This window comes from Thunnus albacares, chromosome 12 (genome assembly GCF_914725855.1).
Source record: "Thunnus albacares chromosome 12, fThuAlb1.1, whole genome shotgun sequence".
In the NCBI taxonomy this organism is placed as follows: domain Eukaryota; kingdom Metazoa; phylum Chordata; class Actinopteri; order Scombriformes; family Scombridae; genus Thunnus; species Thunnus albacares.
The window spans coordinates 8,737,880-8,762,603 of NC_058117.1; the positions used below are offsets into that span (position 1 = coordinate 8,737,880).

Sequence of the window (24,724 nt, forward strand, 5' to 3'; positions counted from 1 at the left end):
AGTGAAGTAAAAAAATATTTATTGGACAAACATGACAGCCTCACAGACTTTATCAGAAGCAAATGTGCTTATTAACATCATAATACATAAATCATCATACCCACACCCACACCCACACACACACACACACACACACACACACACACACACACACACACACACACACACACACACACACACACACACACACACACACACACACACACACACATCTGCAAACATTTTCTTTAGTGGCTGGGTCGGAAAGGGAATGGTATCCCTGTCATGAAAGGCTGAGCGGGGTACTGGGGATGAGAGGAGGGATGGGAGGCTAGAGGTGTGTGTGGGGTGTGTGCAGGGTGTGTGGGGTGTGTGGGGTGTGTGGGGTGTGTGGGGTGTGTGGGGTGTGAGGCGATGGGGGAATGAGCAGCGTGCGGGCTGAAGGCCAGCGGAGGAGTGTGGATGTTGTTGTAGTACATCACTGGGCCCGACAACACCAGCTGGAGCAAGCTGTGACAACAAATACACAAACATGCAAACACAGAAAAAGAGGAAGAAGGGATACAAAATGTTAAGATGGAGAAAATCTCATATTCTGTACATGAGAGCAAAACTTGGAGAGTTGGAACACATCCACAATTAGAAAATCCCAATCTAAACTACACTTACATTCAATTAGAGATGCTTCTGTAAGTGAGGGCTGCTTGGTTCTAGCTTACACTGGAATCAACTAGAGCTGCTACGATTAGTCCATTAATTGATCAGTCGAAAAGAAAATTAACTGGCAACTATTCTGATAATCAATTAATCTTTTTAGTAATTTTTAAGTCAAAATTTCAAATATCTGATGCTTCCAGATTCTTGATGTGAAAATCTGCTGCTTTTCTTGGTCTTTCTTGGTCGTTGCAGTAATGGAATATTTTGGGGGTGTTTAACAGACAGAACACATTTATTGATGTCACCTTGCACTCTAGGATATTGCAATGCGCATTTTTCACTGTTTTCTTATGTTTTATAGATGAAACAATCAGCAGATTAATCGATAATCAAAATAATCATTACCTGCAGCCCTAGAATCAACAACTTCTGGCTTTGAAACTGGACTATAATTTTTAAACATGTCAATTTTAGCTGTGAAATACTGCAGAATTTGAATTAATTGTGTTTACAGTACCAGTCAAAAGTTCGGTCACACTTTCCCATTCACTTGAATGAGAAAGTGTGTCCAGACTTTTGACTGAAAACATTGCATAAATGAAAAGCAAACAAAAGTATGACAAATATGTGCATGACACTAACATCTCTTACAGACCGATGCTGTAAATATGTTGCTAGTTCTAACACTGATCCCACTGTGTTCACTATGCACCTGCAGGTTAAGGTTAATCTTGTTTTTAAAGACAGCATAGCCTCAAAGCCTGCTCATCACTACATCAGAAATCAAGTTAATTCCATAAAATAAATTACAGTAATTAAATTTGTTTGAATTAAAGAGGCACGGTGTTGTTATAGATCTATTTCTCAGCTAGTAAGTTTGTTATACTTCAGTTCTGCACAACTCACTGTCCATAGACTTTAAACAGACACACCCATAGTGTAGAGTTTTACTCTCCACAGGGGGGGCATTGATTTTAACATGGTAAATTTAGCATATTTTCTTATATAGATAACCCTGAAGCTGAAGCTGTGCTTACCAACCTATTGTAGTGTTAAGTTCTGGATAAAAATTAGGTTACCAGTGGAAACGTGCACCAAGTAAAGGGATTACTGGTTCTTACTTGTTGTGAGGGAGGCGGGAACAGATGGCTCTGAGGTCCTCTGTAGAGACAAGACAACATATAATAAGCACTCACTGCATGATGAGTTCATATGACAAATGATCAAACCAATTGTTAATCAGCTACTTATTAGGGCATCACTTAAAGCTATGATCTTAAATGAGGTGGAGTTGCTGCAGAAAGTTACGATGTGGTGAAAGTGCCTGTTTGTTATACGATACTTCCTCACAAAAATAGATTTAACAATCTGTCATTTAAATTGTACTTGGTTGGAAGAGAGCTTTGTAAGCTCTCAGCAGTTGCATGAAATGTCCAGTCTCAGGCTGGTGAAGCCTTTGATCCAACCTACTACCTGGCAGAAGTCCTTCCTAAAATGTAAATCTGTTGTAATTTCTTTCCTCAATCCAATTTTCTGGCCTATACCTAACTTTTCATGCTCTTACCTCTCGAACAGAGCAGGGCTCCATTGGCCATGGCCACTTGCAGTGCCTGTGCCAGCCGGTCCAGAGCCAGCTGCGACAGTGCGTGTGTGTCAGCGGATGACATGTGTGTATGTTTGTCGGCCTGGTCCAACAGTCTGGAAAGGTCAGAAGTCAGAGTGGCCAAAGAATCCATCTGAAGCAGTGCCAGGCGACCGAAAAGCCCTTTCTCATTTAGTATGTTCGGCAGGAGCATAAAGACCTAGATGTGGCAGGAAATGGACGGCTGTATGTTAGAAGTTCACATATATGCATGCATGTAAATAAATGGATCTAAACACACACACACCTGTAGGACACTTAGATGGAGTGTAGAGAAAAGAGGTCCCACTTCTAGCTCACTCTCAGTGCTGCCATTTGTCAGCGCCTGCTTCTTGTCTCTCCTGTAGGCCAGCGGTGCTTTGACGCACCACCGCACCAAACCCCCTAACGGTGTGACATCAAGTGAGCTGATTGGCTGGCTGCCAGAGAGGGGCGTGTTCAGGAAGGTGATTAGGACAAGACGAGGGTCATCTTGGATCCATGACACAATCATCTGGAGAAGTTCTAGAGGAGGAGTGAGCTCCTCTAAAAACACACACATGTTAAAATGACAGAACAGAATGTAAAAAAACTCCAATTCCATTCTATTTTAGCCATTTAGCAAAACAGTAGGCCAAGATCTTTTTCGTAATGATCTGTTTAAATGTTGACATTATGCATTTCCCATTTTATGGGGGTCCCTGTCTTACAATTATAAAGTATTTTTGTATTATCCCACAAAAGTACCTGAGGTGAGGTCGTAGAGGGTGGTAACAGCAGTGATGAACTGGCAGCAGAAGCGTGGGCTGGCACTGTGGATGTTCTGCAAGGTGGGCACCGAGCCTGGCACCATACTACAGTAATCGTCTACTAGCACCTGCGCCAGGCGCACGCAGTACACACGGTGAGTTCTCTGCCAGACACAAACACAACCAGAGGTATCAGAATCAGTACACACACAAACACACACACACTAAGGAGTTCAAATAGAACATACACAAAGGCAATCAATCAGGAGTGGCCAAAATATTCTCACACCAGACGTCTAAAACAAATTGAGTAAATAAGAATAAGAATAAGAACAATAACAACTTATTTGTATAGCACTTTTCTTAAAACAAAGTTTACAAAGTGCTTTACATGCAATAAAAACCAAGGAGAAAAAAATAGAGTTATAAATAGAGCTATATAGTAGAGAATAAGAATAATAAAAACAATAATAGTATTAATAAAAATAGGAATAAAAGGTCATCCAAGAGATAAAGAAAAACCCAAACAAACAAAAACCCCAAACAAACAATTAACAACAGATGGAATGGAAAAAACACAAAGACCTCTCGCTGGCATCACAGTCCCGAATGGCAGTACATAAGAAGTGGATTCACATGAAAGCCTGTCTATATAAGTGTGTTTTGAAAGGAATTAAAAGATTAAACTGATTTAGTGAAGGAATGAAAGGTATGAAACGTACGTATGTGCACCTGTGTGGGAAAGCTCACCTGTAACCAGGTAGCAGCACATTCCAAGATAGGAACTCTGCCCACAGCGATTGCCATGGAGACCAGCTTGCCCAGCAGTCCCATGCGGCTTTCATCTGCCTGGTTGCCTTGGAGACTGAAGAGGGCAGAGAACATCAGTTGACGGACAGTATCACGACTCTGCTCCTGGAAACAGCTGCACATGATCTCCAGCAGCTGCAGCTCCTGGAGGGCACTCATTCTCTGAAAGAAAAGCACATTTCATTGACGGTCTGCATTTCTGTGTCTGTGTACTGTGTATTGGTGTACATGCTTGTACACAGGGTTGTAGCTTACCCTGGCCGGGGTGTTTCTGTCCTTTGGTGCGTGCAGGATGAACTCCTCCACCAGCTCTAGGGTTTTAGAGTCAACCTGAGGAGGTTGCCTCCCCGACTGCACCAGGTTACAGATGTAGATGTCCAGGTGGTACAGCAGCTCCTTGGCTGCACTCAGCACATCGCGAGGCAGCAAAGACTGACGAATGTCACCCATCACCACCTGACGGAGGGCCATACAAAATGTGATACATTTCAAATCTTCATTATAAATGCCAAGAGTGACATGTTATTGATTAGGTGTATGTGTTAACGTTACGTGTAAGATGAATGATTGTGAAAATACTTGGAAATATGAATATACATGTGTCTTATGTTTTGTGTATGTGAATGTATCAATGTTTTACGTTAGCCTGACACCATCCTAGGTCTTATATATATATATGTGTGTGTGTGTGTGTGTGTGTGTGTGTGTGTGTGTATGTATGTAAGAGACTGTAAGCAAACCTCGTGGTGGAAAGCATGAAATTAAATAAAGATAATTATTTAAAAAAAATGTTTTTAAAAAGAGTGACATGTTATTGTTAGTTTCCCAGTTGGTGATTTCACCGTTAAACAATTGTGATTATATTGTTTTAAGTAGTTTGTATGTGTCTTATATGCTGCTAAGGAATAAACTACGGTAAACTATCCTAAATACATCTAACTATCGTTAGATATGATACAACAGTGCACAGATTCCCTGCTAAAGCTAGTGCTAGCAAGGTCAGCTAAAAAGACAGTTTTCTACTCTGCAAAAAAATCTCACATGCGTTGAATGTGACCATGCCATCCTCAAGAAAACACATGTATTAAATTAAGCTCTTACCTTTGCAAAAATCTCTTAATTTATTTAATAATTTTAAATTACGCGATGAGGCTAGTGACTAGCCTCAAAACGACGACGGAACCACTTCCTGCTACTACGGAAGCCCATGTGGGGAAAAACTGCTGCCATTGGAGTTTTGCGTTATAAGGACTTCTTTCATTGTTCGCTACGTATTTATACAGTCGGTACATAACGAATTCAAAAACTGTAACTTTGTTAATTATTTTACTTAACAATGACCTTAAGTCTTTCAAAAATGAAAAAAAAAACAATTTTCACTTTCTCACAGAATTATGAGAAGTCAGTGTTTAGTGTAGATACTTTTGTTTTATGCTGCATATTCGTTGGATATGTTTAGCTATAATACGCTACCACATTTTAGCTTACAAAGAAGTTATTTGACAGACTTTCTCACTATGTCAAATGACATAAAATGAATTTTTATTTAGGCTATTTATTTTTATGGGGGCTTCTGTTGTAAAATGTACTGTATTGTAAGATGGTCTATTTTACGAGATTGTCAAAATTATATCACACAGAACTACGTAATAGGAAAAACTATTCATTATTTACGTTTTATATTAGGCCTCAGGGTAGCCAATGAAAATATACTCTCGGTAAATATCAGTGTTGGAGAGAGTATATGTATATGTGTAACTTTAAGTGATACCGTGGTATTATTGTCTTTTTTATCATTTCAAATGTCCTATTCAACTGTGAGTTTGTAGACATTATCACATTTTACACCTCTCATTTGATTGTCTGGTTAGATTTTTGAGAATTTGTTGCTATTTGTGGTTGTTTTTTTCAATGGGCTTATCACTTATATATTAGTGGCAGACACAAACACGTATAGACATACTGTTGTTTTCGTTTGTGTACACTATATATTATACTGAAAATCACTTTGCTATACTGTAATCCCTTCTAATCTACACAGTGGCGCGCCTGCCAGGCACCGGACCGCTTGATGGGGGGAAAAAAAGGAAACAGCAGTGCACTCTCTGCTGCGCGCTCCCGGCAGCGCGTCAGTCTTGCACTTTACCGTCCCGTCGAGTGATCCCAAGCAGCCCGCAAGATGACCATCAACACCCTGGCTAAAGGAGGCTGGCACCGGGAGCAAATGACATGCTTTCGAAAGGTAAGACTGTATTTTTCTGTCTTCTTTGATTTTGTTATGTGAGATATGATAGACATAACCCTGTATAAATCAGAAAAGATCCAGCACATTTGAACCGGTTCCAGGAAGAAAACAAGTTATGAAATTATGGTAAATGTATTGTGTGCGTTTTTGTTTCTCAGAATTTCTGACTCGTAATTCCTGTTTTTCTATATTGTGTATATTTATTGTGTGTTCATGTGTGCGTGTGCATCACTGTGTGTGACTGCATGTGTGTTTGTAACCCCCCCCCCCCCCCCCCCCCCCCCCTCGACAGATGGAGAAAGTGATTGTGGCCATGCAGGATCCTGACATGGGCATGAAGATGAGAAACCAGAGACTTCTCATCACTGTCATTCCACACGCAATGACAGGTGAGTGTCTTTAATGTCAGTGTGCATTAGCATCTGTGTAAGCAAGTGTGGACGTGCACATTGCAGTTTGTGTTTGTCCCTGTGGTCATGCATAATGCAGCAGTGAATTTTGGAGAATATTGTGTACTTTGCAGAGTAGAGGGAGGAAGTTTGTCATCTTTTCTTGTCTCCTCTCTCTCTGTCTCTTTCTGCAGGCCGTGATATTATTGATTGGTTGATCCAGAAATACAGCATATGTGAGGAGGGCAAGTAAATATTAATACATACATGGTGCATGCTCAAGTATTTTAGAGGCTCTGATGTGGTTCCCTGTTTCAGTTTGACTGGCTTGTTGTGTGTCGTTGCTAGAGTGTTGCCAGGATATGGTGTTTTCTCTCAAGCTGATGTGGTGTTAGTGATGTATAAGTATATTGTGGGGGTTGCTGTTTCCAGTAAACAGGACTGGGGTGAGCCCCTGAGGACTGAAGTTTGATTAACTCACCTGATGATCTGGGTTTGATTAGTGTCCCTTTGGAGGTTTTCACCTCAGGAGACCTCACCATGCCTGAACTAAATTAGAGGTTGGAAAAAAGTAGTCTGCTGGTCCCTTTTGCCTCTGAGTAGACTAAAGGAGGAAAGAGAGGAGTCAGTTGGCAAGGGAGAGAGAGAGTGGTAAGAGCTGATTAAAATGCATTACATAGCTTTTTTTTTTTTGGTAGCTGTCAGTCACAAAAGTAGGGCTCTCTAACAAATGAGGAGAGACTGAAGATTGATGATCCATTTCATCACTGGAACAAAGCATTGATTTGAGAGAGATGGCTGACAGAGTGCAGGTTTTTGATTAATAAATAAAAAAAAAAAGACGGTCACAAATTAGGCCAACAACATTTTATACTCATTTTATTCCTTGTCGCCAATTAATGTTATTTAGTTTCCACATTTAGTTTGTTCAGCTTGAGAGTTTCATCCTTAATGAACATCATACATATCTTTTTCATGTGCCATCAAACATGTTGCAGAGATTAATAAAAAATTCGAATTCTAACTCAATATAGCTTGTCATTTACCACTTATTTAAGGTGTCTTTAAGGTGTCTTTGTAAAACACTTTGTAACCTCTTTATTTGAATAAAGTTATTATTATTATTTTTATTATTATTATTGTTATAGCACATAAAGACTCATTGGAAACTTAAATATATGTGAGTTTGATTAAAAAGCATTGTTGACTTAGTTTAGGTGCTTACTCTCCATACACCCCTGATTAATTTGAGACAAACTGAGAGAGAGTCCTGTACTAAGTTTGGTACTTCTTCCTCTGTGGTGTTGAACAGAGGCTCTGCACCTTGGTGACATGCTGGTGAGATACGGGTATATTTATCCGCTCAAGGAGCCGAGATCCCTTATGCTGCGTCCCGATGAGTCGCCCTATCGCTTCCAGGTAAAACAATAGTCCCTTCCACTTAATTCTCCCTGCTCATAAAAACCCACCACTCCTCCATCTACTTTTGACTAAACCTTCACCTTCTCTCTATCCCTGTCTGTCTCCCTCTCTCTCTCCATTAGCCTGCTTTCTAATCCTCCATCCATCTGCCACTCTCTAACACCACTTTTTCATCGCCCGCTTCGCCATAAATCTCTAAATGTCAGAAATGTTAAAAGATGTTACTTATTTCTCTCAGACTCCTTACTTCTGGACCAGTACCCGATGGCCTGCCTCAGAGCTGGACTATGGTGAGACTAAGCTCAATGTAAACTGAAGGGGTAAAAGGGCATCTGAGGGGGTGAAGGGAAATTCATTAATTGTGAGGGAAAACAAGCATTTTTTTACCCATAATTGTGAACAAGAAACCTTCCACTTAAAATATATTTAAAGGAACTTCAACCAAAACAACTACATTATTTCAGGGCTCAGATTTATTTAGCTCTGTTTAATTTTTGTTTTTGTTCTTTGTATTTTACTCCTCAAATCCCAACAGCGATCTACTTGGCCAAAAAGAACATAAGAAAGCAAGGAGAACTGATGGAATATGAAAAGGTGAGGAAAGAGTGTGTGTGTGTGTTATGAATTATGCAGTAGTAAGTCAGAGTTAACGGGCCTTTGTCATCATTACTTTTCTAAAAGCTAGTCCCCTTTTCTCCCTGTATTTCCTCTCTTCTTCTTCTTCTTCTTCTTCTTCTTCTTCTTCTTCTTCTTCTTCTCCTTCTTCTTCTTCTTCTTCTTCTTCTTCTTGTCCTTATTTCCTCTTCCTTTTTAGGAGAGGTACAGTGTGTTGCACAAAAGGATCAACCACACCTGGGACTTTGTTGTGATGCAAGCCAGAGAGCAACTCAGGTGCACTCACATGTACACATGCACATACACACACTGACTCACACATGCACAAACACACAAACTCACAGTGTGATTTATGTTTAGAGCATCCAAACAGAGGCGAAAGGCTGACCGCATTGTTCTAGAATGTCAGGAGCAGGCTTATTGGCTCATCAACAGATCTCCGGTACGTCCACTCTTATTGTTCCATACTGTACTCTATAACGTGTAACTACTCTATACTATACTATACTATACTATACTATACTATGCTATGCTATACTATACTATGCTATGCTATGCAATCCTATACTATACTATACTATACTATACTATACTATACTATACTATACTATACTATACTATACTGTACTGTATTGTACTATACTATACTATACTATACTATACTATGCTATGCTATACTATACTATGCTATGCTATGCAATCCTATACTATACTATACTATACTATACTATACTATACTATACTATACTATACTATACTATACTATACTATACTATACTATACTATGCTATGCTATACTATACTATGCTATGCTATGCAATCCTATACTATACTATACTGTACTATGCTATGCTATGCTATGCTATACTTTCCCATGCTATACTATACTATACTATACTATACTATGCTATACTATACTATACTATACTATACTATACTATACTATACTATACTATACTATACTATTCTATACTATATTATATTGTACTGTATTGTACTATACTATACTATACTATACTATACTATACTATACTATACTATACTATACTATACTGTCCTATACATAATATATTATACTATACACTATATAAAACAGTCCCAGGTCCCACTAATGTTCAGCCACAGTCCCTTCTGCCTCCTACATGAAATATTCAACCCATCTGGTAAAAGCCTCAGCTGACAACTGGAGAAACATAGAGAAATAGAGAGAGAGGAAGACAAACAGGGAGAGAGAGAGAGAGAAATAAAAGCATCATATTCCACATTACTATGTGTTACCTAAATAACACAGCAGTTCATCTGACAAATTTCTCTCTTTTGATCATTTCAAGAGTGGATCAAGAGGGGTATGATGGGTTTTGGGGAAGGAAAGGAGAAAGGGGATGATGGGAAGTGTAAAGGTATTGTGGGGAAGTTTGGGGGGGGGAAGCAGAGGACAACAGTTTGGAAGAGGGACTCCATCTTGTCCTGCCCTCATGAATTAGGGACGAGGGCATGGAGAAAAAGAAAGAGAAACCTGGGAATAAAAGTCAGAGCTAGTGGAGTGGAAAATTCAAGGAAGGATAAGTGCTCACTCACACGCATCTGCGCATAAGAGACACACACGCATGCACACACACGCTCAGTGACGGGCATACTGCAGTTCATTTGTTATTGGTGTACAGATGTGTGTTTATTTCTTTCAGCCTGGGGGGCATAATGTGCTGGACATGGGTCTAGAGAGAAATAATAACCCCAACTTACGAGTCACACTGGTCAGTGACATCATCACATTTCTTTACTTCCTGTTTTATATTCCCTTCTGAAAAACCTAATGTGATAACACGTCTGCTATCTATCTCTTCCTTCCCTGTTATTGCTTCTTATCTTTCTTGCTGCTGGGATTGTTTCAAAGTAAGTGTCCAAGTAAGCTGCACTATACTATAGACAATTACATTAAAGTCATATTATGATCCTAAATGGACGTTGAGAATTTGAAGCCCTGACATGGTCGTGGTTGGAAGCCATATTCTTGTTCTACATTCAATTCTCTCCCAATTTAATATCTGCTATGTTATGACCAATATTTAAATTCATACTGTATATTGCTAAGTTGTCAGCATGTATCTTGCCTTCATATTTAAAAACCATAGTTTGCATGGGTCAACACATAGAGACACATGCTGGCTCCTACTATTGTTGTCACTGTATAAATGTGTAATGCAGCCAGTGTGTGACCTAACATGAGGACATGGTGTTTCTCTTAACAGAACTAGAACAGTGACTACTACAAAAGAGAGGTAAACATCATGTATATTTTACGCTTCCTAACTTTAAGTACATTAAGTGTATATTATAGCTTACTTTGAGTGTGTGTGTACATTTGTTTGTGTGCTTTCAGATTGAAACCTGTAGAAGGGCCCTCGGAAGAAACCGTGTGAAGTCATCCATCTGTCTAGAATGGTGTGTGTCAGTTTGATGAACGTGCACACACAGACACACTTGTACGCACCCATGAACACATACACATAAGGTCTAATGGATGTGATGCTGCCTGAACTGAACTCTACATCTTTAGCACACACATGCACACACATGCACATAAGGCTTAGTGCTCCCACTATAAGAGCCACTAATGGATGCTTCCTGAGGCAAGTTGGAATTAGTGGCCATTAACTCTTATGATCTGCAGCACTAATACAATAATACTGTTTCTCTGTGTGTGCGTGTGTTCTTATGTGTGTGCGTGCCTCTGCATTTGTGCGTGGATGTGCAGTTTTGTGAAATACAGCGAGCAGTACCAGAGCCATGATCCCATTATGCAAGGCTGTCTTCCCAGTAACCCCTGGATCTCTGATGACACTGCCCATTGGACAATGAATACAGAATCGTAAGAGAATACACACATTCACACAAGATACACACACATAGGTCATGACAAACTTAAACTACAGTCCACTGTAGTAGTCCACACAGTCAAAACATTCATTTAACTTTGCTGGTTTAAGCTTTTGCTGTATCTCTTAACAGGTCAGGTCATTTTTAGTTCATAGTTATCACACTAGATTGCTTTAAGTATGCCTGTGTGTCTATATCTACCTCCCTGTTTTTGTGTGTGTGTAAACAGGGTTCCTACTCCAACGCGTCTTCGAGTGGAGCGCTGGAGCTTCAGCTTCATGGAGCTTCTCAATGACACCTTGGGGAGGCGGGAGTTCATGACCTACCTAGAGAAAGAATTTAGTGGTGAGAAAGAGTAACAGAAATGTTGGTTTATATTCAATACTTTGAATAATTTACTTTTAAAATAACATCATCTTCCACAACATTTTAACTGAAACATATTTTTATTGAGCAGCTTCCTTCACATAGCCTACAGATCAGATCCTGTTATGTTATTTTTATGTGTTATAAAAATATCCATTAACATTCAGTCAGTGAGTGAACAAAACTCTACAGCCATGCTAGCAGTTCTGAGAGGTTGTATTTCGGCACAGCAGTGCTTTGAGCTAAATGCTAACACCAGCATGCTAACAGGTAAAAGATTTTACACAGAAGCCACCCATGCTATAAAAAGTCTCATTGTATGTCACTTCAGCCTGTGTCACTGTTGTTTTATTCAGCTCCATCCATAGCCAACACCTCTCTCTGTCTCTCACCAGCGGAGAACCTGTGTTTCTGGCTGGCCTGTGAGGAGATTAGACATGGAGAAAGTTCCAAGATCGTAGAGAAAGTGGAGGAAATCTACACGTAAGCGTACACACACAAACAAGCAAAACTACACACTTTCATATTTACTTTCATGGTGATCGCCAATATTTTGTGTGTGACTTAGAAATTTCCTGGCTCCTGGAGCTGCACGCTGGGTGAACATTGACAGCAAGACGATGGATAAGACTTTAGAGGGGATCCAACACCCACATCGCTTTGTCATGGATGACGCACAGATGCACATCTATTTCCTCATGAAGAAGGTCTGACTTATCAATTGTCTTCTTCCTAACTAACTAACTAACAAGCTTAAATTATTGCAAACTTGATGTTCACTGTGATTATGAAAAACAACTGGCTGTGTGGAAAAACAGGAAACATACATTTAAAAAATAAATGTTTTATAACCTGCATGCAAACATGTCCAGCAAAAGTGTCATGTTTATATGATTTGTATTTATGGACCTGAAACACTGGTATCTTTCTTCTGTAATATTGTACCAGTCATTCCTCCCCTAAAACTTAGATTGGTAATAAAATATAGTTAGGACTTGTGGACCAATCAATCAATTCTGGCATTTTGTCTTTGGTTAGAATGAATTTGTGCTTTGCCATTTTCACATAGATAGTCAAAACTGGAAGCAGGAAAGCTGGCTCTAAGTGTGCATCAGTGGGCAAATTTGCACTGAAGACTCACAAGCAAGCAAGCAAAACTTTATTTATATAGCACATTTACAGCCTTATTTTGAGATGTGTTTCTGGATTATGTGTCCTAGAGGTAACATAACTGAATAGTAGTGGACCCAGTATTGACCCCTGAGGGACGCCATATTTGATGTAAACTTTCCTAGACAAATTTCCCAAGTGACACAGAAAATTGTTGTCTGTTTTGATTGAATGAGAACCAAGCACATTTAATTGGCTCAAAACAAACATTTTCTGTCAACTTTATGTCGTATATAATTACTTCCTTTCTCTTCTGTGAACTAAAACCAGACACACAAAAATGACAGCTTTTAAGGCAAGCTCACAGTTATTAGAATGGATTTTGGAACTAATGTTGTGTGATGCTATTGTATTTGTGTGTGTATTTAGGACTCTTACCCAAGATATCTGAAGTCTGACCTATACAAGAACATGCTGGCCAAAGCTATTGTCCCCCAGGAAACCAAGAAAAGGTGAAAATTTACATTCATTACCATTTTATTTTCCTTTTACTTTAACACACTCATTCATTCTCTAGCATTTCTAACTTTTCCTTTCTTTTATCTACTTCCGCTCAGTGTGTTCCCCTTCATGAGACGCCAGCGGCACTCTAGCCCTTCCCCTGCTCAGGCTGTCGTCCAGGCAACGGAGGAAGACGAGGGTGCCAAGGGGGCCGGGCAAGCAGGTACCAACTCTGCAGCCGGCTCCCATGCCTGATGCCGGGCCAAAAAATCCCCTCAGTCTCCATTGTCTCTTTTAGTCACCATAGCAACCATCCGAGGAGTTCTCCTCTGCCATAATGTCTGTCTGGAAGCCAGAGCTTCTCTCTCACCGTCGCGTCATTAACAGAATTCAACGCAGAGCTTTCTCCCAGAGCACAGGTGTTAATGCATACCGTAGCAGCATCACACCTTATTCCCAGAGCACGAGCAGAGAGGAGCTTTTAGTGCTACTGTAACAGCTACTGCTGAATATTCATCCTGCATCTACATCCCATCTCAGTCCAAAAATTGCTTTGTTGTTCTTGATACTGACTCTTTCTTTTCTCCCTTGATCCATCCAGACAGCTTTTATATACTCTACTATTTTAAGCAGGTTTAGGCAAAACAGTTGATAATAGATGTAAAATATGTAATTAGTAGAAATTTTGCCTCAGCATGTTTGTGATTATTGTAGTTTGCTTGTTTTGTTCATTCCATGCTGGAGCTTGTCACTGTGATTGTTGTTGCTGCTGTTGATTTTGCTTGAGCATGTTTTCATCCCAATAAAATGTCACAACAGCATTCAGTGTTGTATTGTGCTTTGAGCTCTGCATGCTGTGGTTATCTGTGAGTGTGTGTGTGGAAGGTTAAATCTGTCATCAGGCTTTTCTAGTGACACCCTCGTCCGTTTTCTTATTTTTTCATTTCCTTTTACTTTCTCTTTTACCTATCTTGTCTTTTTTTTTTTTTTACATTTTCTTTTATTTCTTTGTAGTTTCAGTACAAATTCATTGTATGATTTGGTTTAACCTTTATTATTACACTCCAGATTGGAGGACATAACCCACTACAGAATTTAGGCAATCATCAGATGTCAGTCAGACAAAACTTTCCGTTAATGTCCTCTTCATTTGATTATAACTTTCAGTTTTTAACTTCCCTTTCTTCTTCCCGCCTTTGGTCCTGTGAGAGCTGCAGTTTCCTCTACAGGACTGGCTCCCTCTACTGGCTGCTGGAGTGTTCACTCACTGGAAACCTCTGTTGCTCATGAACATAAATCTTGTCTACTTTGTCTTGGGTTGTGGCCTTAGTGTGAACATGAGTTATGATCATTTCAAACAAACACTGTTTTTTTTTCCTTTCAGATGGTTTCATTTGAGAGAGAAATAGCAAAAAATATAGTGAAAATTTAGAAGAAATTAACATAATTTTGTGGAGCCCTTAAGTCATGTAGGGACGCCTTAGACCCCCAGGCTGGGAACCACTTCTGTAAATAAAACACATAAACTCAAGGTCCAAAATAAATAATTATGGCTTATACAAGAATCTGACAACATATCACCACTGCTGCTAAGCAATGCCCCCTTTTAGGTGCTATTTCAGGTTAAACAATTTTTTTCAAAAAACCTTACATGCCAGCCACCAAAAAACAATAAGCAGTTAGGCTTGATGTTGTGTGTGGCACTCTGAGACCGCTTTGCAGGACCTGACAGCCCATCAAATTTACTAACGGAAGTAAGCTATATAAGGGAGCACAAGCAGATACACACTCTCTCTAACACAAACACACACAGTAAAACGTGTATTTCAACACTCCAAACAAGCACTTTCAGTATTTCTGAGGATTATGATAATCCTCTTCTCTCCATTCCCCATCCGCTCGGTGTGAGTGTGTGTGTGTGTGTGTGAGAATGTTTGTGCCTGAGGAAAGAAAAACAGAACGAGACTGCATCCACATAATGAGCAATAAAAAAAATTAAACTGTCTTTAAACAAGAGATTTATTTTTGGTAGGCTAAATGCTGTTTGGGTTTTTAACAGACTGAAGAGTAACTGTCCAGTACAGTGAAGTAAAATCCTGTTTTACATCAAACATTACATTTCCTCATACTTACACATAATAAGGGTTTGTTGTGACAACAAAATAATATGATTCACACTCTCTCTCTCACACACATATACACACACACAAGAAAAACAATACTTAATTTAAGGAAGGCTAAGCAAGTGCAACAATCAGAAAAGTTCAATTTGAACCTGTGCAAATTCACAATAAGAAAATCTGAAGAAAACTATAATAATATGGGACACTTAAACAGATAAACTTATGCACATAAATTGTCTTACATAAAACAAAATATGGAATAGCTTTACTGGTGCAAGAAACAAAACACACACACACAGACTCATAGAATACACTCATTCACCAAAAGATACAGGAAAGAGGAGGCACTGGACACATTAATCTGAATATACATTCATCAAGTGCCCATTCATACACATATTGGCTATGTACATTACATAGTGGAGTCATAAAAGTGCTTTAGAGTTACTCTTGGTAAAAAGTAAGGACTGGTACGGTTTTAGAGTGGGGACACAAACATAGAAGATGAGGACACAAAAGACAAGGAAGGAGTCATTAATTTTCAACACAAGATGCATGTAAATCTGTACATGAACACAACTTCCTGCCATGTACAGTACTTAAAGATGTGGATTTTTTTAAGGAGTAAGGAGGCACCCTGTATCCCAAACCACTGCACTTTCATTTGTTTGCATGCACACTTGACTAAAAGCCTTGACATTACATTTGAAATGTAAGAGGTTGAAGATGACATGATGGAAAAAAATATGATAAATGTGATGAGAAAACTTTGGTAACAGAATAGTTTACTTGTTTTAAACAATTTATATTAGACATTTTGATTGTTCTTATTCAGTGTTCTGCTATTTAGCTATAACTATTTTGAAGATTTAAAAAAAAAAAAAATGACAGAGACCATGTAATACAGCTGAAAGCTCCGGAAAAAGATAGAAAGTGGACCTTGAGTTGGGATTGTGTCATTTGAGGATACAAGAATCAGGAGTGTTTACATCTATTATAAATGTAAAGTACTTTATCAGTAGACTTAGCGATAGACTGGATATAAAGATTTAAAAGAGTTCCACAAAGTGCTATTCTTTATAAATATTCTGAACATTCATTTACTATGCTAGTAAAATATGTACATATACAATATGTACAAACTCCTGGTCATGAGGTCAAAGGTCAGGTGGTCTGCTGGTAAGCTGGTGCAGTGGACCACCTTGGAGGTTTCAGCGGGTTCGGTTTGGGATTTTTGTGTGTGTGTGTGTGTGTGTGTGTGTGTGTGTGTGTGTGTGTGTATTTCAGGATGTCTGCAAAGTTTTGTTTTGTTTTTTTTCCATTTTTGACCAAACATAAGAACAGCTTCAAACCTGAAGTGAATGTGAATATGAAAACTGTAGGCCTATGAGAATATAAGTCTGCAGCAGGCATTAACAATACATCTAAATTTGATTTTAAATGCTTTATTTAGGACATTTAGAAAATTCCAAGAGAGTCTTGAAGATATTGTAATTTTTGTCAGCACCAGCAGACACCCTGTGCTTTATGTATGTCTTTGTACTTTCTGTGAATGTTTGTAGCACTTATACAGCTGTCTAACAATCGACGCCTAGTCACTTTGCTTCTTTACAGCGTCTCATGTCTCACTATGTGACGGTGTAGAGTTCATCCTTGCTGCTCTGACAGAGCGTGTATCCACAAACCCGGGGTCTCCAGCTCCAGCTCCAGCCCCTGGTCCAGCCGAGCGCCTCCCTGTTCTTCTCCTTCGGCGGCAGCAGGAACACAACGCAGCTGGCCACCAGGATGTGCCACAGCGAATGTGTGTAGTAGTAGTTGTCCTCTGTCTCGGCGAAAATGTACAAACATACCCCGATCAGAGCGCAGAGCGCTCCGGGGATTAGGTAGAGGACCCATCGTTTCCATGAAGGTGGGTAGCAATGTCGTCGCCGCACCCCTCGGTACACCTGTAAACAAAAAAGAACCAGATACACTCAGCAACTCAGCAACAGCAAGTTGATTTTTTATTATCAGTCTTAAGTTTTCTGCCTTGTGCGACTGCCCAGATTTAACCTTCGGCAGGTTTAACAGAACCCTGTAAGAATGTGGTGGATCTCTTACCCAGGAAGTAACCATGAGCAGTATGGCACAGAGGATGGGGCCCAGCAGGTTCCACAGGCCTTTGCGGTCCAGCTGCATTGACATGGCTATCAGCAAAGCCCCAATCATGAACAGAGTCTATACACACACACACACACACACACAAAGTAGAGAGAAAGAAACAATAAATATATGTTACATAAACAGTGAGAACAGTATAACAGAAAAATAGGCAATAGTCAGTTACTTACATATTTAAATGTGTCTCTGATGCGAGCCATGCATAGGATGGTTACCCAGATGGAACAGATTGACCCCAGGAAGTCACAGTATTGGAGGGTATCATAGTCCATTATACACATTACGGCTACACCCGGCTGGTCACATGCATGATAGAACTACAAATACAAAACACACGCACACACACACACACACACACACACACACACACACACACACACACATACACACACATACACAAAACCAAAAGTTGAGGAATACTGTCAATGTCATTCTATGAGTGCAATCACAAGTGTGTGTGTGTGTGTGTGTGTGTGTGTGTGTGTGTTTTTGTCAGTTACCGTGGAGAAGAACATTGTGAAGAGGTAGACGGAGGCCTCGATGATGTAGCAGCGTCTGACAGCCACCACGATGGCAGGCAGGAAGAACAGGTTACTGAGTGTGAGCAGCAGAGTGGCCGTCAGCTGGCGACTGTATGACTGAGCTGTCGAATCATCAGTGCAGCCCCAACCACTCCAGCCTGCACACACACACACACACACACAAGGACACCGAATTTATTAATAAATTCATGATAAATGACATCAAAGGATACTGTTGATAACATATCTTATTTGAAGCTAAGTTAAAGACAGGTTGCAGTGATGGGGCAGGGATGTGTGTTTGTGTGTGTCGTACCAGCCTTGCAGACACAGGCGGCGTACAGGTAGCTGTAGGATCTCAGTAGTCTACATTCGCCGTATGTCCCACAGTCCTCTACACAGGCACTGATGAAAACCTCTGGGACCACAGACACCACTGACAGATTACCACAGTCACTGCTGCAAGAAACACACAGACATTTACATATTAAAAAAAACACACACACACACACACACAAAACAAGAGAAATCTCATCAAACCCATAGTCTAATCAAATATGATCACTTTCATGTTTATAAAAATCAAGACTTATTGTGAATATCATCTCTGAACTGTCTATTTATTAACACTTTAATTCCCCGTCCTTTACTGTAAAAAACTGTCAGCCCCAAATTAGTTAACACACAGACTAAATGAAGCAACGCCTGCGAGCTAGTTCAGGCAGCCCAACTTGAGTTGCCGCTCCACTCACATACCACACTCCCCTCACTGTAACATACATCCAACACACTCTTTAATACTTAAGTCGTCAGTGCACTGCTCACACTTTTGCTGCATGCTTGCTGTCGCACCGCTCACACAAGCTATGCTGTTGCCACTGCTGTTCATACAGCGTTTCAAAAGCCCCACCTCCACCCCAGGATACACCTGTTGGCTCTCAGTCTATCTTCCCCAAGGGGGGGGGGGAGTTAGTATTGTCGCTTCCCCCTCTCCCTGCTGTGCCAGATCAATGTTTCCTTGTGGGGAGCATCGAGGTCAGAGTCTAGACGCCAAACACTAATGCTGTACATATTCTACATTTAAATAATAATGTACTCCACATGAGTTGGCTGACTTAAATTTACAGTATACAGACAAACAAATTGATTGGCACTTTAAATATACAATAGATTTCTAAATATGAATCATGCTATAAGTACACATGAGTGTGTATAACATGTAGCATAACATAAAACATGTCATGTGGTGTGTATGTGTACAAGCAGAGAACAGGGAAACTAAAAAAAAAAAGTAGAAATGTCAACTGGCAAGCATACATGGTGTAAAAATGTGCATTAAGTTACATATGTGTGTATTTCACAAACATCCATTACCTGTTGAAAGTATTGTCATTCCTATGTGGAGGATGATGCACAGGGATAATATATCATAAATAACAGGTGCAGAAAATATTCAGAAATATTAGAACACATTTTTTTTTAGATAAAGCAAATGCAGTATTTGTTTATTACCTGTTGCATATGAGCTGTAGAGTGAGGTACCATGTTGTTGACTGAGGGAAAGGCAGCCTGACCACAGCTTTAGGAACACTGGCATTCACATTAACACCGTATCCTCCGAACAAAGCTGCAGAAACACACATGTACACGCACACACACACACACACACACACACACACACACGATGAGAGCCCCCAGTGTAAAGTCAAGTTTCCTGCTTGTCCAGTCAATCTATAAATTAGATGCAATCAGTTATGTACAAAAGAGATCCATGTGCATCTGGTACGAGAGAGAGATCTAATGTGTAAAACTGCAAGCAAAATTTCTTTATATATCAATCACAATTTTATATATATTTTTATGTCTTCATACTAAGAACTACTCCAAAATGACACCTATTTCCATTCACTTGAATAAGAAAGTGTGTGATCCAAACTTTTGACTGGTTCTGTATTTCCCTGTGACAATTACTGAGTCATAGCAGAGAGGGAACCTATCCCAGAATGCACTTGGTAGAAGGTAGAGAAACACCTCCAAAAATGTTGATGGATTTTTATCTGTCGAACTCACAAAGCTTGTTTTATTGAAGTTTAAGGACACACACAAAATAAACAAATAAGTGAATCTCAGCAGGAACTTGAGTAGTACGTGATCAGCAGATCTCTAATGTGTTTTTATGATTAATTCTACAGTCATGTTCAATTTTACAGCCTTTTTAGGTGACTTGACCGACTGCAATACTATCTGTATCTGTTGGTGTTGCCTGATTCATTTAGAAACAGCAGTTACTTTCATGTGTTCACGCATTAATTCTTCAATGTGAAAGTGAGTAAATCTTTCCGTCAGTCTGCGCTACCTGTGCGACACGGCTGGGACTGGTTGAGTTCGAGGACTGGAGCCCAGGGAGAGAGACAAGCCACCACGCTGCTGCTGTTTCCCATGGTTACATTAGTCTACACAAACAAACACACACACACACACACGCATGCATTAAAGTAAGACTGCACAAACACACGCTGCTCCCGAATCTAAAAAAGTTGAACGAGAATACTGCATGTGTGCGTGTGTGTGTGGTGATTCGGTGGTACTCACACTGTTGAGTGTGAGCTGTAGGTTGAGTGTACCACCGGTGGCTTGTGCGTGCAGGGGGTAGGTGAGCAGCGTGGGGTGTGTATCTGTGACGCTGACGTTGGGTCCGTTGACTGGGGTGAATCGGAGAGACAGAACATCCACTTCCTCGTAGAGCACGGGGATGCTCCACACACATGCCGACGCCAGCAAGGGTGATAACAGTGATGCCGACTCGTTGCTAAAGGCAACTGCCCCTGTAACCGCTGAGCTGTTAGCTGCCGATGTTGCGTTGGTATAGCTGCTGTTGCCACGGAGCTTGTTGATGTCATCGTCTGCTGTAAGGCCCACACTTTTTGGCTTGCATCCCACTGAAGCAGACACATACAAACGCAGAAAATAAAATTATACAGCTACAGGATTGGAACAGATATACAATATATGAAAGCTTGTGTTTTAGGTGTGTGTGTGTATGTTATCATTGTTTCTTTGATCACCTGTGTAGTTTGAGACAATACTAAAGGTCACAGTGCGGTTATCTTGGCCGCTTTCCACGACAACTCGTAGCCACGTGTCCCAAGGAGGGCTAGAGAGAGCCGCAGAGCAGCTGATCCCTGAGCAGTTCACTGTTACTGGGCCCTCCTGCAGAGAGGTGGAGCCAAGCCTGAGGACCAGCGAGCAGTTTCCAGCGTCCGCCCCTCCCTCCCCTGACGAACAGTCAGCCACAGAAACGGAGAGAGACGAGGCAAACTCTGGAACATGCAACCTAAGCACGCACAGACACAAACGTATTAGCTGTATTGATAAGAATTCATTATATAGGACAGCAACAGAAAGGGTGAGATCATGTTGCACACATAGACACTCCTTACTTAAGGCGAGCAGGTTTGTCAGGGGCTGCGGTCTGCTGGAGGAACGTGCCCTGCTGTAAAATGGGTGTGTCCACTGCTCTCCTGATTGATAACTGAGGCTGGAAGAAGTAGGAGCAGGACGGAAAGCCCTGACAAACAAAGATAGACAAAAAAAATAAGCATATATATCTGTTTTGGTGCACAGTTCTCTTTAATCAATAAAACATTATTTGTATAGCACCTTTCATACAGAAACCGACAAGCTAATTGTAAGTAATAAGTGAGAGGAAAGAAAAAAACAACTGGCAACTAATGCACACACACAAAAAAATACAAATATAGACAACAAGATCATATGTAAATAGAAACTGTCTTTCAAAGTAGGTACATAAGACCACTTCTGTGAAATGAACAGAAGCCAAGAAAAAAAAAGAAGCCAAAGAATGTGGTTTAGTTACTTTACTGTGAGCCTGCCTGTCGCTCTGGTGGAACAGGTTTAGGGTAAAAGAGAAATGCACGGCTAGAGCATGACAAGAATGCTGACACTGTATTTTCCTTTCAATGCAAAACAATATGATGGACAAGCACAAACACAAAGTTATGTGCAAATTTGCCACCAATAAGCCACAAAAAAATCTTTCCTCAAAATACTTTTTGTAAAAACTACAGTGATTTTTAAAGGCAGAGTGTGAACAGCTTTTATAAGAATATGTCAGAGCTGCATGACAGAATGACAGTTTGAAAATCGAGATTCAGAACAACAACAACAAGCAGCATGTATGCAGCTCTGTACAAACCTTCTGCTCTATGCGGCCATCATCTTCAGGCAAGTGGGCACCAACGTACCAATCACCAGACGCAGGATTGGAGAGGTTAAATGTCGTGGAGCTGTGTGATGTCACCGGTAAGGTCAGAGATAGACAAGGGCTCCATAGTGTTGCATTGGGAAACACAGACCCTATGGGATTTATAACTGGAGGGGCACCCCATCGAATATGGCTACAGAAGAGAGAGAGAGAGAGAGAGAGAGAGAGAGCTTAACAGGTGATTCAAAGACATTTCAAAGAAAGAAAGAAGGATTACTGGCAGAAGATTGAGCAAAGGATCCACACGACACGAAGACAGAGATGAGGAAGTTTGATTTTACTGAACAAAGGCTTCAAATCAACTGAGTAAAAGAGGATAAAGATTTTAAAAAGTAGGAAGAAAAGAAGCAGTCAGTATCTTACATGGTGACGTTGTGCTGCCCACAGTTAAATTTATGGCCCTTGGTCACAGAGAACAGCCAGCGAGCGATTGCAGTCTCCTCTGGTATATGAAACCTCTGCAGCCTCACGTTGCCGAACCAACCATATTTTGACAACTTCTGAGCTGGTTTGGACGAGAGCTCAGATACAAACGTCACCTGTCCATCTGTAGGGCATACATTCTTCATTGTATGAAAATGCACCGGTGGCAATTAAATCCACATGACAACTAATTCATTAATATTCATATGGTAGACATTAATATAAATTGTGTAGGGTGCATCTAGTGTTATCCTGGGATTAAATGGGTAAAGGTTAAATGTAGAGCTGAAATATTGTGAAAAAATATCTAATTGCGATTATTTTGACTGATATTGCAATTGCGATATGATTTGTTATATTAGAGGGAATGGTCATTTTTACATCATTACTCTCATTTTCATTTAAAAACATATTAAAATGATTATGGTGTGATTTTTGCAGGGATGTGTACCAAACAAAGATGTTTTTTTAAGTCTGTAGCATATGATGTGTAGGCAGGACATCTCTGCAGCACCGCAATATTTCATGTAAAATGATATTTTGACACACATGTTGCCTTTAACAAATATTGCGCCTCATGCAAATTGCAGTATTTCAATAAAATTTAGATTAATTGTTCAGCCCTAGTTAAATTCTATTTTTGATTGTTTTGTTTCTCTGGATGTTAATGTGGAAAAAGTTGACATTTCTATGAAATGCTGTTCATACATTGTATTTGTAACATGTGATAAAAGTGAAGCAGAAACATGGAACAATAATTGTTAAAAATATATTATCTGACAAAATGAATAACATAATGGAGAAATTCAGCCAGAGAGGTGAAGACATTCAAAAGCACATAGGAAAACTGACAGTTACACACTAAGTAAACCGGAAGACAAAAGAAGTATTATCACACATATTAAAGGTTAAACTTTACTGAATGACCAGCAGAAACAGTCTACCGACTTTGTAAAAGTCAAAGTTCAAAGTTAGCAGCATAGTGAATGATATAAACTGTAAAGATACTTATATCGAGCTGTCAACGCAGGGCTGATGAACAAAATCTCTTAAATTACCTTCACGTAAGTGTTTTGATATCGCAGATTGAGCAATAGTTCAGTTAAGCCTGGGAGCCGTGATAGTTAGCAACCATGCTAATGCCAGTTTCCTCTGACTTTGTTCCTTTTGCTGGAAACACTTACCGTCTCCAAATGTCGTAGCTGTCAGGGCGACGAAAAGGAGACCACGTATAAAATATAACTCCATGTTTCCTTTCCGACCGTCTGAACCATCACATCGTCCTTCATCCACCTGTAATCTCTCTATCGCTAGGAGGAAATCATTTTACGTACAGAACGCTTCCTGATTGCTATGTAAATACATGACGTCACGAGAGGCGTCATGTGCTAACTTTCGGTCTGTCGGAAATATTAAAATCCACAAACCTACAGCGCTACGAATTGGTATTTTCCTTTATAATTTGTGATTTTAAGAGGGGCGACGTAAAAATTTCATTAAACCGACACCTGCGACATACTTTTGTAAATAAAGGAAAGCATAAAAGAGAAAAGTAGATTACGTAGAACATATATTAGGCCACGCACAATGCGCGCATCCAAATTATAACGTGAGTACACAAAAGTACAATCCTGGGAGAGACAGTGAAGACAACACCGGTCCTTCGCAGCATGCTTTGCAACACCACAGCACTGAAACTCCTTTTTCACCATAGACTGTATATATTTCACCATGGATAAAGTTGTCATGGTTATAACTTGTTTCACTATCTCTAAATGTCCCAAATTTAAGGGCACATATACATAAACCATACAGTCTATGACATAAACACATTCGTTCAACACCTTCACACTTTCCTGCTGTTTGAGTAA

The 24,724-nt window shown here is 40.0% G+C and overlaps 3 protein-coding genes across 6 annotated transcripts; 1 reads left to right on the forward strand and 2 right to left on the reverse strand.

Annotated features, from left to right (window-relative positions):
• Positions 1 to 2: 2 nt before the first annotated feature.
• c12h7orf26 (chromosome 12 C7orf26 homolog) lies at positions 3 to 5,045 on the reverse strand. 2 transcript variants are annotated; one of them, XR_006406541.1, is made up of 9 exons: positions 4,918 to 5,045; positions 4,072 to 4,272; positions 3,757 to 3,978; positions 3,005 to 3,170; positions 2,526 to 2,803; positions 2,201 to 2,438; positions 1,758 to 1,797; positions 177 to 489; positions 3 to 106 (listed from the first exon to the last, which is right to left on the reverse strand). XR_006406541.1 is itself a non-coding variant. In XM_044368846.1 (8 exons), exons 2-8 carry the CDS (start codon positions 4,264 to 4,266, stop codon positions 228 to 230), a joined length of 1,401 nt encoding a protein of 466 aa, XP_044224781.1. In that variant the 5' UTR covers positions 4,267 to 4,272; positions 4,918 to 5,045; the 3' UTR covers positions 3 to 227. The 2 variants fall into 2 exon arrangements, 1 of the variants encoding a protein (XP_044224781.1); XM_044368846.1 differs by having other exon boundaries at positions 3 to 489.
• rgs11 (regulator of G protein signaling 11) lies at positions 4,206 to 14,162 on the forward strand. Of its 2 annotated transcripts, XM_044368844.1 has the most exons (18): positions 4,206 to 4,294; positions 5,858 to 6,058; positions 6,354 to 6,450; positions 6,645 to 6,695; positions 7,763 to 7,869; positions 8,111 to 8,162; positions 8,408 to 8,466; positions 8,687 to 8,763; positions 8,848 to 8,929; positions 10,173 to 10,241; positions 10,743 to 10,766; positions 10,868 to 10,929; positions 11,243 to 11,356; positions 11,594 to 11,709; positions 12,126 to 12,213; positions 12,299 to 12,437; positions 13,270 to 13,352; positions 13,458 to 14,162. In XM_044368844.1, the coding sequence occupies exons 2-18, from the start codon at positions 5,996 to 5,998 to the stop codon at positions 13,594 to 13,596; spliced, it is 1,422 nt and encodes a 473-aa protein (XP_044224779.1). In that variant the 5' UTR covers positions 4,206 to 4,294; positions 5,858 to 5,995; the 3' UTR covers positions 13,597 to 14,162. The 2 variants fall into 2 exon arrangements, with proteins under 2 accessions (XP_044224779.1, XP_044224780.1); XM_044368845.1 differs by lacking the exons at positions 8,687 to 8,763; positions 8,848 to 8,929.
• A 1,174-nt stretch (positions 14,163 to 15,336) lies between these two features.
• On the reverse strand, positions 15,337 to 24,194 carry pgap6 (post-glycosylphosphatidylinositol attachment to proteins 6). Of its 2 annotated transcripts, none has more exons than XM_044368903.1 (13): positions 24,038 to 24,194; positions 22,794 to 22,977; positions 22,362 to 22,563; positions 21,586 to 21,713; positions 21,211 to 21,479; positions 20,738 to 21,084; positions 20,502 to 20,598; positions 19,658 to 19,772; positions 18,462 to 18,601; positions 18,125 to 18,303; positions 17,795 to 17,941; positions 17,565 to 17,681; positions 15,337 to 17,410 (listed from the first exon to the last, which is right to left on the reverse strand). In XM_044368903.1, the coding sequence occupies exons 1-13, from the start codon at positions 24,099 to 24,101 to the stop codon at positions 17,093 to 17,095; spliced, it is 2,307 nt and encodes a 768-aa protein (XP_044224838.1). In that variant the 5' UTR covers positions 24,102 to 24,194; the 3' UTR covers positions 15,337 to 17,092. The 2 variants fall into 2 exon arrangements, with proteins under 2 accessions (XP_044224838.1, XP_044224837.1); XM_044368902.1 differs by having other exon boundaries at positions 18,462 to 18,604.
• Positions 24,195 to 24,724: the final 530 nt, after the last annotated feature.